Source organism: Macaca thibetana, chromosome 19 (genome assembly GCF_024542745.1).
Source record: "Macaca thibetana thibetana isolate TM-01 chromosome 19, ASM2454274v1, whole genome shotgun sequence".
Lineage (NCBI taxonomy): Eukaryota > Metazoa > Chordata > Mammalia > Primates > Cercopithecidae > Macaca > Macaca thibetana.
The window spans coordinates 19,744,483-19,757,144 of NC_065596.1; the positions used below are offsets into that span (position 1 = coordinate 19,744,483).

The 12,662-nt window shown below is 48.7% G+C and overlaps 3 protein-coding genes across 4 annotated transcripts in view; 2 read left to right on the plus strand and 1 right to left on the minus strand.

Annotated features, from left to right (window-relative positions):
• The window catches only part of SH3GL1 (SH3 domain containing GRB2 like 1, endophilin A2), a 201,483-nt gene that overhangs the window by 140,033 nt on the left and 48,788 nt on the right, over positions 1–12,662 (plus strand). The window lies entirely within an intron of this gene.
• The window catches only part of SIRT6 (sirtuin 6), a 286,565-nt gene that overhangs the window by 37,278 nt on the left and 236,625 nt on the right, over positions 1–12,662 (plus strand). The window lies entirely within an intron of this gene.
• The window catches only part of CHAF1A (chromatin assembly factor 1 subunit A), a 42,144-nt gene that overhangs the window by 25,248 nt on the left and 4,234 nt on the right, over positions 1–12,662 (minus strand). For both annotated transcript variants that reach the window (XM_050770096.1, XM_050770097.1), the window contains exons 3-4: positions 9,664–10,520; positions 150–206 (exon numbers count right to left, since the gene is read on the minus strand). In XM_050770096.1, the coding sequence (XP_050626053.1) occupies positions 150–206; positions 9,664–10,520 (914 nt within the window). The remainder of the gene's footprint in view (positions 1–149; positions 207–9,663; positions 10,521–12,662) is intronic.

Sequence of the window (12,662 nt, forward strand, 5' to 3'; positions counted from 1 at the left end):
ACTTAAAATGAAGCAGGAATCAAAATGATGGTCAGAGAAGGCTGGGGAAAACATAAAAACTGGACCAAAGGAACTCCAAAGGGCTTTGCTTACTATTTAATGCAAAAAGCACAGCAGGTTAATTTTCTATTTCAGGGAAAATGTCTTACTCTTTGCAGTCTGAGCTTGTTCTTCTCTGTAGAGCCTTTGACGAATTTCTTAGTTATCTGAAACAGAAGACGTTTATCTTTAAACATGGGTTATTTCAATCGCTTCGAGCAAAAGAGAAACCTTTCCAGGTGATCAGTTTTTCCACCAATAGAACCAAAATGTCATAGTAGGGTCACAAACTCCAGTTAGCATGCACACATGTGTGTATCTGGGATTAGATAACAGGGGAGACTGTGGAGGCAGATAAAGAAATGAGTGAAGCATGCCATGCACAAGACAAAGAAGGCAAGCTGAGAAATAAAGGCAACAGACAAGGCTGGGCACAGTGGCTCATGCATGTAATCCCAGCACTTTGGGAGGCCAAGGTGGGCAGATCACTTAAGGTCAGGAGTTTGAGACCAGCCTGGCCAACGTGGCAAAACCCCATCTCTACTAAAAATACAAAAATTAGACGGGTGTGGTGGCGGGTGCCTGTAATCCCAGCTACTCAGGAGGCTGAGGCAGAAGAATCACTTGAACCCAGGAGAAGGAGGTTGCAGTGAGCCAAGATTGCACCACTGTACTCCTCCCTGGGCAACAGGGTGAGACTCTGTCAAAAAAAAAAAAAAAAAAAAAAAAAAAAAAAAAGACAGCTGGCCTGGGCAACAGGGAGGATGGATTTGTAGCAAATGAGAGAGGACCTGCCTGTCCAAAGGGAATGGAGCTCTTACAGGAACATAGGTCCCTGTTTGCTGATCCTTCCAATTTCTTCAAGAGAAGCTGATATTGGGAATTTCATGTGAATTTTTTTAGGTGTTAAAAAATGAACACAGATGGGCACAGTGGCTCATGCCTGTAATCCCAGCACTTTGGGAGGTCAAGGCAGGAGGATCGCTTGAGTCCAGGAGTTCAAGACCAGCCTGGGCAACAAAGCAAGACCCCGTCTCTAAAAAAATTTTTTTTTTTTTTTTTTTAAGACGGAGTCTGGCTCTGTCGTCCAGGCTGGAGTGCAGTGGCCGGATCTCAGCTCACTGCAAGCTCTGCCTCCCGGGTTTACGCCATTCTCCTGCCTCAGCCTCCCTAATAGCTGGGACTATAGGCGCCTGCCACCTCGCCTGACTAGTTTTTTGTATTTTTTTAGTAGAGACGGGGTTTCACCGTGTTAGCCAGGATGGTCTCCATCTCCTGACCTCGTGATTCGCCCGTCTCGGCCTCCCAAAGTGCTGGGATTATAGATTTGAGCCACCACACCCGGCCTTAAAAAAACTTTTTAATTAGTTAGGTGTTGTGGTGCGCATCTGTAGTCCCAGCTACTCAGGAGTCTGGGGTGGGAGGATCATTTCAGCCCAGGAGGCTGAGGCTGCACTGAGCTGTCCAACCTGGGTGACAGAGTGAGACTGTCTCAAAAAAAAAAAAAAAAAAGGTTACTAAATCAAATAAAACATGTCTCCAGGCTGGTTTCCTGTGCACCACTAATTTACATTCTGTCTAGCTCAACTCTGCTTTTTATTTTATTTTTGAGATGGAGTCTCACTCCTGTGGCACAGGCTGGAGTGCAGTGAGTGCCATGATCTCTGATCACTGCAACATCCACCTCCAGGTTCAAGCGATTCTCCCTCCTCAGCCTCTCAAGTAGCTGGGATTATAGGCATGCACTGCCACGCCCGGCTAATTTTTGTATTTTTAGTAGAGACGGGGTTTTGCCATGTTGGCCAGGCTGGTCTTGAACTCCTGACCTCAGGTGATCCACCCACCTCGGCCTCCCAAAGTGCTAGGATTACAGGTGTGAACCACCATGCCTAGCCAACCCTGCTTTTTAGAGTGTGGAGTGAAAGCTTAAGAAAAAAGGGAAACTTGCTGGGGTTGTCTAGGACCTCTACATTCTAGGGCACAATATTTTCTATCACCTACCTTCAAACCGAGCATGAACTACTAGGAATTACCAATAGGACCCATGGTGTGAGTCACCATCCACCTGAATGGTCCCAGGGAGGAAGACGAACAGGGAGTCTGGACTTTGGCCTAAACTATCTCCCACCGGGACAGAGAATCCTGAAAACCAAACTAGTAGAAGTGAAGAGCAGTGGGAAGACAGGCTTAACACTGGGAAGAAATAGTTCTCTGGGTTAATTGCAGACTTGCAGTGTAAGGCTGAAGTTGAACTGAAAAACCAAAGGCCCATTTTCCTAGCAATGGTCTGATGGGTCAAATTATGGAAGCGAATTTTTTTTTTTTTTTTTTTTTTTTTGAGACGGAGTCTCACTCTGTCGCCCAGGGTGGAGTGCAGTGGTGCAATCTAGGCTCACTGCAAGCTCTGCCTCCCGGGTTCAAGCGATTCTCCTGCTTCAGTCTGCTGAGTAGTTGGGACTATAGGCGCCCACCACCATGCCTAGCTAATTTTTTTGTATTTTTAGTAGAGACGGGGTTTCACCGTGTTAGCCAGGATGGTTTCGATCTCCTGTCCTCGTGATCCGCCCGCCTCGGCCTCCCAAAATGCTAGGATTAAAGGCGTGAGCCACCCCACCTGGCCAACAGTGATTTCTTTATCTGGGAAAGCTGAATCCCTGACTAGGCCCTCACAGAATAAAAGCTTCAGATGAATGAACTCAAGAAGACAGCCTTTCCACCTGGGTCCCACTGAGTCCTTTCTGGACTAAACCTTTCTTTAGGGAAAGGCCAAGTCGTTGTGAGAAGGCTGCCCATGTTGGCGGGAGCTCCTTCACCACCGAGATCGGGCAGGGTGCTCAGTCTTTACTGAGAATGTGGCAACAGAAATGCCAGCTAGAGGCAGCCTCACCAAATGCTGCAGAAAAGGCATGTCTTTCCAGCATCCATTCTGCCTGCCAAGGCTGTGTGCCCCCCGCCCCCCTCTGAGGGATTTAACTGCAGAATGTGGGACGCGCAGCTCTCCGGGGCTGCCCTTTGTGTTCAGAGATTATAGTATGGAATGTGATCTTGGGGCGCGGGGAACTCAGTTGCTTAGTCCTGCCCATACCTGAAGCTCAGCTGCACAATCTCCTGCCTTTTACAATGCTCCCCCCTCTGCTGTGAGTCCAGGAATAATAGACTTGATGTGACCTGCAAGAGCCCGCTCAATAATCCCCAACAACCAAAACAGAGCAATTACGGCTTAATTTAAAACCAGTATCTCTTTTATTTTACCAAACACTCAGACAGACCTTGATGTCTGGCGGAACTTTCTCTTCTTGAAATTTGACCCAGGTGTTTATAGATCTCACTCTCAAAATTCTATGCAACGCTGCCACATTCTACCCAGCTGCAGCCGGGTCACACAGCACCCTCAACTGCCAAAAACGTGATCCAGGATCCCAGAAGGAAGCCAAAACACAAAACCCGACAATCCCAAGGAGTCGGGACAGAGCTCACTATGTGTGGGCATGAAAATTCCTGCACCCTTTCCCGGATAATCCTCTCAGAGCCTATGGACTCTGACTTTATACTAAAGGGTATCTAATTTCCAAGCCCAGACCAGATAAGCAGATAAAACCTAACAGCAGGGGAGCGAAGGCAGGGGGAAAAGAGAAAACCTGAAATTGGCCCGAGTAGAGTGCAAGCTGGGAAAATAAGAACGCACAGTTCTCCTTAACAGCCCAAGGCCACTTGTAGAAGGAAGCTCAAGGGAACAATCATTTTGTGAAAGCCAAACACAGAAACAACAGAACTGAGAAGACAGCTCTGTAACCCACACTATGGGATATCACGCAACAGAGTTCGATCTTTCCATCCTAACATAAAAAACATCTAAGACACCCCTGAGTAACAAAGACAGATATTTACAGTATATATTATACACAAGGAAACAAAATGATACTGGGTGTTTCCTAGAGATCTCTCTGGATATGCAGAACACAGAAAAATACAAAGTGATGATGATGATAATAATGGCAACCTCCTGGGAGAACAGAGGGCTGCGAGGTTTCCATTCTTTCTTTCCTTTTTGTTTTTTTGAGACAGGGTCTGACTGTTGCCCAGGCTGGAGCGCAGTGCAATCATGACTCACTGCAACCTCTGCCTACTTGGCTCAAGTGATCCTTCCACCTCAGCCTCCCAAGGAGCTGGGACTTCAGGTGCATACCACCACCCTGTTAATTTTTGTATTTTTTGTACAGACAGGGTTTCACCATGTTGGTCAAGCCAGTTTCGAACTCCTAGGTTCAAGCGATCCTCCCACCTCGGCTTCCCAAAGTGCTGGGATTACAGGCATGAGCCACCACACCTGGACCATTATTTCTTTTAAACATGGAGAATTTATTACAAATGTAAGTTCAAGTATATGGGAAGAAGTTCCAGCAATCTCAGAAGAGAGGCAAGCCAAAGATTCCAGGAATACAACTGCACCAACATGATCATTTGTGGAATAATCATCTCGATCACTAACAGAAAAGGCTAAATTACAAGTCTGATTGCAAACAAACTTCAGAAATGGTTCTTTCCCACAGGGTAGAAAACTCTAATACTAAAAAGGAACACTTCAGCCATTCAAAGGACCCCGGGAGTATCTAAAGATGGATCTTTCTAAATCATTGTTTTCCAAAGTGAGATTCTCCAGATCCTGCAGTACTAAAACAACAAAAACCAAAACAAACAAAAACACGCCCTGAAGCTCCCTGAAAAGGGACAGCAGGATCTGTATAGAAACAAACTCCCATTTTCTTTTTAAGAAGGAAAAAAGAAGGCAAGCCAGCTCACAAAGTACAGTGGCAATGGCTGCCCCGGGGCTCAATGCAGATTTCACTGTACCAACTCCACGAAGAACAGACCCCAGTGACAAGCACACAGATTTTTTTTTTTTTTTTTTTTTGAGACGGAGTCTCGCTCTGTAGCCCAGGCTGGAGTGCAGTGGCACGATGTCAGCTCACTGCAAGCTCCGCCTCCCGGGTTTACTCCATTCTCGTCTCAGCCTCCCGAGTAGCTGGGACTAGAGACGCCCGCCACCTCGCCCGGCTAGTTTTTTGTATTTTTTAGTAGAGACGGGGTTTCACCGTGTTAACCAGGATGGTCTTGATCTCCTGACCTCGTGATCCGCCCGTCTCGGCCTCCCAAAGTGCTGGGATTACAGGCTTGAGCCACCGCGCCCGGCCAAGCACACAGATTACACAGCAGCACGAAACAATCTGCAAGCTTCCTACCAGCTCGCCCTTGCAATCTGGAAAGAGCTGCTGGTGGGGAGGGAAAGTGTGAAAACAATGTATTCCCCAGAGTAACAGGGGTTGTCGGCAGGGGGTGGCTCGGACCTCATGGCAAGGAAAGGTGTTAAGAGTTAGGTACCAACTGGCCAGCACGGTGGCTCATGCCTGTAATCCCAGCACTTTGGGAAGCTGAGGTTGGTGGATCACGAGGTCAGGAGTTCGAGACCAGTCTGACCAACGTCGTGAAACCCCGTCTTTACTAAAAATACAAAAATTAGCCAGGCCTGGTGGCACATGCCTGTAATCCTAGCTACTTGGGAGGCTGAGACAGGAGAATCACTTGAACCCAGGAGGCAGAGGTTGCAGGAGCCGAGATCACACCATTGCACTCCAGCCTGGGCAACAGAGTGAGACTTTGTCTCAAAAAAATAAATTAAAATAAATAAAAAAAAAAAAAAACAGTTAGGTACCAAGTATGAAGCAAATCAACCAACCCAAAAATGCAGGACTCCTCAAAGGTACAGAGATAACTTAGGGGTTGGGGGTGAAGTCTCTTCCAGCTGGGATCTCTGGGAGCCCTGCCATCAGGGCATGCGGAGGCCTCCTGATAATCGCTTCCCTCATAGCTTTGGTGACTGACAGGCCCTCTGGGAGTGGTTGTGGCCGCTTTCTGCCATAGGCTCTGGGCCAGCTTGAAGCCTTTACCACTTGCAAATTATCTGAAGAGTTGGGATAATACTGCCTTCGAGTGCATTCCAAAACCTCGAGCCTGTGTTCAGAACAAGATCTAGCATCCTAAATGCAGGGTTTCCTAAATGTCGCACACTGGGTTCATGTGCTCAGCTGTTTTAGAAAGCAGGTAGGATGTGTCACCATGATGACCAACGAGGGGACTTCCCAGTTTGCAGACTAGGCTGTGGACATGGAAACAAACTTAATGGAAACATGTGCTTGTGTCCTGTTTTTTTTTTTTTTTTTTTTTTTTGAGACGGAGTCTCGCTCTGTCACCCAGGCTGGAGTGCAGTGGCCGGATCTCAGCTCACTGCAAGCTCCGCCTCCCGGGTCCACGCCATTCTCCTGCCTCAGCCTCCCGAGTAGCTGGGACTACAGGCGCCTGCCACCTCGCCCGGCTAAGTTTTTGTATTTTTAGTAGAGACGGGGTTTCACTGTGTTAGCCAGGATGGTCTCGATCTCCTGACCTCGTGATCCGCCCGTCTCGGCCTCCCAAAGTGCTGGGATTACAGGCTTGAGCCACCGCGCCCGGCCCTGTTCTTTTTTTTAATTTTTTTTCTGAGACAGAGTTTTGCTCGTTACCCAGACTGGAGTGCAGTGGCACGATCTCAGGTCACCGCAACCTCTGCCTCCTGGGTTCAAGCGATTCTTCTGCTTCAGCCTCCAGAGTAGCTGGGATTACAGGCACACACCACCACACCCAGCTACTTTTTTGTATTTTTAGTAGAGACGGGGTTTCTCTATGTTGGTCAGCCTGGTCTCGAACTTCCGACCTCAGGTGATCCACCCACCTCGGCCTCCCTAAGTGCTGGGATTACAGGTGTGAGCCACCGTGCCCGGCCATGTGTCCTGTTCTTGCTAAACGGCTGCAACACACCACAGGACGAAATTCTGCAAAGCGGCAGCAGCCTGGAAGAAATTAAAGTGATCGAATGTACACTACAGGATGGCCAATGGGGAAAGACTTCAACTCTGATTTTGGGAGACTGTGTGGTGCCTTAGGTAGAAGTTGAAATGTGTACATCCCAGTCTGGCACATTTAGCATCTTAGAAAAGGGTACTAGGCTTAGTACCTGAGTGATGAAATAATCTGTACAACAAACCCCCATGACAAGAGTTTACCTATATAACAAACCAGCACACACAAAAAAAGAAGACCGGGGCAGTGGCTTATGCCTGTAATCCCAGTACTTTGGGAGGCCAAGGCGAGCGGATCACTTGAGGTCAGAAGTTTGAGACCAGCCTGGCCAACGTGGTGAAACCTGTTCTCTACCCAAAAAAATACAAAAATTAGCCAGGCATGGTGGTGGGCACCTGTAATCCCAGCTACTCAGAGGCTAAGGCAGGAAAATCTCTCGAACCCAGAAGGTGGAGGTTGCAGTAAGCTGACATCATGCCACTGCACTCCAGCCTGGGCGACAGGGTGAGACCATGTCTAAAAAAAAAAAAAAAAATTTGCTCCATTTTTTAATCAACATTTCATGAACCTAAAGAGGAAGTCATTTTTTCCTTTTGCCTCTTCTCAAGTGAAAGACAAGAAATGATGTCATTCGGAAAAATAAATGGTCCCGGCCAAGCCTGTGATCCCAGCATTTTGGGAGGCCAAGGCCTCCCCTCACCTGAGGTCAGGAGTTCAAGACCAGCCTGGCCATCATGGCAAAACTCCATCTCTACTAAAAATACAAAAATTAGCTGAGCCTGGTGGCGGGTGCCTCTAATCCCAGCTACTTGAGAGGCTGAGGCAGAATTGCTTGAACCCAGGAGGCGGAGGTTGCAGTGAGCTTAGATGGCGCCACTGCACTCCAGCCTGGGTGACAGAGCAAGACTGTCTCAAAAAAAAAAAAAAAAAAAAGAGGCCGGGCGCGGTGGCTCAAGCCTGTAATCCCAGCACTTTGGGAGGCCGAGACGGGCGGATCACGAGGTCAGGAGATCGAGACCATCCTGGCTAACACGGTGAAACCCTGTCTCTACTAAAAAATACAAAAAACTAGCTGGCGAGGTGGCTGGCGCCTGTAGTCCCAGCTACTCGGGAGGCTGAGGCAGGAGAATAGCGTAAACCCGGGAGGCGGAGCTTGCAGTGAGCTGAGATCCGGCCACTGCACTCCAGTCTGGGCGACAGAGCGAGACTCCATCTCAAAAAAAAAAAAAAAAAAAAAAAAAAAAAAGAAAGAAAGAAAGAAAGAAAAAGAAATGGTTCCTTAGAGCTCAAAATCCCAAAAGCGAACAAGGTTGGTGGTTTATAGTCCAGGTGGTCTACTGTACCTGCTTACAGGTAGAGATTAAATGACCCATCTCAGGATCTACTCTCATATAAAGAACCAGCATGAACAAACAAAAGTGCTACAAAACCAAAAACAAAAAAAAGGCACTGTCTCTTCTGGTTCTACATACTTAAGATAAAAAGTAAAAATATATAAACCAAAAAAAGACACCATTAAACACAGCATGGAACTTGTGACTGATTTTATCAGTTTGGTCCATAAGATCCTAAGGACACCATCGTGCTAATAAAAAAACAGTAACAGAGACAGTCCATGCAAAAGTCCCTCTTATGGGGTCCTTAAAAATGGTTCCAGATGGGGTCTCACTCTGTCATCCAGGCTGGAGCACAGTGGTGTGATCACAGCTTGCTGCAGCCTCCAACTCCTCAGCTCAAGTGATCCTCCTGCCTCGGCTTCCCAGGTGGCTGGGACTACAGGCATGTGCCACCATGCCCGGATAATTAAAAAAAATTTTTTTGCAGGGCTGGGTGCAGTGGCTCATGCCTGTAATTCCAGCACTTTGGGAGGCCAAGATGGGCAGATCACTTGAGGTCAGGAATTCAAGACTAGCCTGGCAAAGATAGTGAAACCCTGTCTCCACTAAAAATATAAAAATTAGCCAGGTGTGGTAGCGCACACCTATAATCCCAGCTATTAGGGAGGCTGAGGCAGGAGAATCGCTTGAACCTGGGAGGCGGAGGTTGCAGTGAGCAGAGATCACGCCACTGAACTCCAGAGGCTGGGTGATAGAGTGGCTCTGTCAAAAAAATAATTTTTTTTTTTTTTGTAGAGATGGTGTCTTTGTTGTCCAGGTTGGTTTTGATCTTCAAGCGATCCTCCCACCTCGGCCTCCCAAAGTGCTGGGATGACAGGCATGAGCCACTGCGCCTGGCCCCAGGTGAGGTTTTTTAGATGGGTGGCTGTGCTGACTCTACAGAATTCCCCATGTCATGCTTCCTGCCGTCTCACTGCCACTTCAGTGCTCAATGCCTCCATAGCCCCGTCCCTACAGTTCTATGCTTGGATGGAAGGGGCACAGAGAGAGCTGGACCTGGAATCTCAAGTGAGGGGTTACAGCACCAGCTCAGATCCTAATTCCCTAAAATGGCTAAGCTATCACTAATTAGATGTAAACAACGAAGGCAAAACAGCAGGGTGTTATCCACACAGTACACCAGGTACACTGTTGATGAATTAAGTCCCAGGCGCAACACAACGAATGCAGAACCGAACACTGAGTTTTGATACAAGAACTCCGTGTTGAGTCCCAGGACCCAGCCTGTGGCCCCGCTCACTCTGCCACAGACCAGCTGGGTGACCCGGTGGAGACTGACAGCGTGCTCTGAGATCCATGAGCACTGATGTGTAGGGACTCCATGGGAGATACTCACTCTGCGCACGGGCGTGGAGGTGGGGAAGGGACTGGTGCTGCTGTGTCGCTTTGTGGGAGCAGGCGGCCCCTCGGGAGAGCTGGTGGAAGAGGGAGAGCTCAGGGACGAATGGCTGAGTACAGAGTCTTCTTCAGGGCAAGATTCCAGCGCCCCGCTCTCAGGGGTCATGTCCTTGCCTTGGGGTGTGGCTGGAGGGGACTTGGTTTGGGGTGGTCTCACAGCCAAGATGTCCTGCAAGACCACCATGGGCACCTTCCCTCTGAACAGGATGCCCCCAGCTTCACTCCAACTGTCCTGCTCCTTTCTGGAGCACAGTCTCAGACCACTTGTCAGCTCCGGGCAGCTCTGTGGTGAACATTCCTGGGAGTCACCTCTCCTCCCTGCACCTCCACAGCCAACACCCTCCTCCTCTGTTTTGTAAGGAATGTTTGAAAGGGTCTCTCCAGGAAATGCCAACTTGTCATTCTGATTGGCCTTCAACGACCCCTGCTGATCCCTAGTGTCTTCTCGGTTGCCATTTACTGCTTCCCTGGAGGGAGAAGCTTCAGAACTCAGTTTATTGTGGTCCACAAGACTGTCTGGCTGCTCATTTGAGTCCTCTGTCAAATCAATGATGACTGTGCTCTGGCCAACACTGGTTTCGACTCTGTTTCCTAAAAAGTTATCTAAGGGACCCTTCCCATTGACAAGTTTTGGTCTAAAGTCTATGTCAGAACCCACAGGACAGTCGTTTTCCAAGGTGTCCAAAGAGGCCTCCAAATCGGGGCTTTTACTCTGCACAGAAGTAACCTGATCATCTGACATGTCATCGTCTTTCCCCTTTGGGACAAGATTCAGGCGCTTAAACGGCAGACGGGCTGAAACAAAGAGAAAGCCATCTTTAGTGAACGTTTAAAGTTACAACCACTCATGAGCTTGAAAATTATTGACTTGTTGGGACACAGGCGTGGGGGATAATTTTAAAGTTTAAAAAGGGTCTATCTGGGCAGTGGCTCACACCTGTAATCCCAGCACTTTGGGAGGCCAAGGCAGGTAGGTCACAAGGTCAGGAGTTCGAGACCAGACAGACCAAAACGGTGAAACCCCGTCTCTACTAAAAATACAAAATAGCTGGGTGTAGTGGTACGTGCCTGTAATCCCAGCTACTTGAGAAGCTGAGGCAGGAGAACAGCTTGAACCCAGGTGCTGGGATTACAGGCGTGAGTCACCATGCCCCACTTCAACATCCTAATTTAAAAAAAAACAAAATCCTGGCCAGGCGCGGTGGCTCAAGCCTGTAATCCCAGCACTTTGGGAGGCCGAGACAGGTGGATCACGAGGTCAGGAGATCAAGACCATCCTGGCTAACATGGTGAAACCCCGTCTCTACTAAAAAATACAAAAACTAGCCGGGCGAGGTGGTGGGCGCCTATAGTCCCAACTACTCAGGAGGCTGAGGCAGGAGAATGGTGTAAACCCAGGAGGCAGAGCTTGCAGTGAGCTGAGATCTGGCCACTGCACTCCAGCCTGGGCGACAGAGCGAGACTCCGTCTCAAAAAAAAAACAAAAACAAAATCCTGACAAGTCTTTTAGCAGAGCTACTGCCAGAATTTCAAGAGACATTTTTTGATTTCAGATCCAATTCATATTCCAAATTTATTTATAATGGGTGAAAATCTCATTTGATGATAACTGCATCTGGTTCTCAAGTAGAAAATACACAGACATATTTGTGGACAGGGTTTTTTGTTTTGTTTTGTTTTTTTCCTGGCCTCAGCACCCCAGGCTCTGTTAGGCTTTTCTCATCAATCAGACTGTTCTCCCAGAGCCTGCCAGGATTCGGGCTCGTTAGGAGGGACGCAGAAACACTTTAGAGAGTGAACATCCCAAGGAACCTATGTTCACTTACTTCCATGCCAATTCATCTTTTTATTAACTATTTCATCATGTAATAGACCAAATAAAAACCTGGTTTTTTTTGGAGGGGGGGTTGTTTTGAGACAGTCTCACTCTGTCACCAGGCTGGAGTGTAATGGTACACCCTTGGCTCACTGCAACCTCTTCCTCCCGGGTTCAAGCAATTCTCTTGCCTCGGCCTCCCAAGTAGCTGGGACTACAGGTGCCCCCCACCATGCCCAGCTATTTTGTATTTTAATAGAGATGGGGTTTCACCATGTTGGCTAGGCTGGTCTCAAACTCCTGAGCTCAATCTGCCCACCTTAGCCTCCCAAAGTGCTAGAATTATAGGTGTGAGCCACCGTGTCTGGCTTCTCCCTTTTTTTCTTTTAAGAGACAGAGTCGGCCGAGCGCGGTGGCTCAAGCCTGTAATCCCAGCACTTTGGGAGGCCGAGACGGGCGGATTACGAGGTCAGGAGATCGAGACCATCCTGGCTAACACAGTGAAACCCCGCCTCTACTAAAAATACAAACACTTAGCCGGGCGAGGTGGCAGGCGCCTGTAGTCCCAGCTACTCGGGAGGCTGAGGCAGGAGAATGGCGTGAACCCGGGAGGCGGAGCTTGAAGTGAGCTGAGATCCGGCCACTGCACTCCAGCCTGGGTGACAGAGCGAGACTCCGTCTCAAAAAAAAAAAGAGACAGAGTCTTCCTGTGATCCAGGCTGAAGTGCAGTGGTGTGATTATAGCTCACTGCAGCCTTGAACTTCCAGGCTCAAGCAATCCTCCCATCCCAGCCACTCAAATAGCTGGTTTTACAGGTATGCACCCACTGCACCCAGCCCAAGTTTGAAAAACCCAAAACTGGGCCGGGCGTGGTGGCTCAAGCCTGTAATCCCAGCACTTTGGGAGGCCGAGACGGGTGGATCACGAGGTCAGGAGATCGAGACCATCCTGGTTAACACGGTGAAACCCCGTCTCTACTAAGAAATACAAAAAACTAGCCGGGCCAGGTGGCGGGCGCCTGTAGTCCCAGCTACTCGGGAGGCTGAGGCCGGAGAATGGCATGAACCCGGGAGGCGGAGCTTGCAGTGAGCTGAGATCCGGCCACTGCACTCTAGCCTGG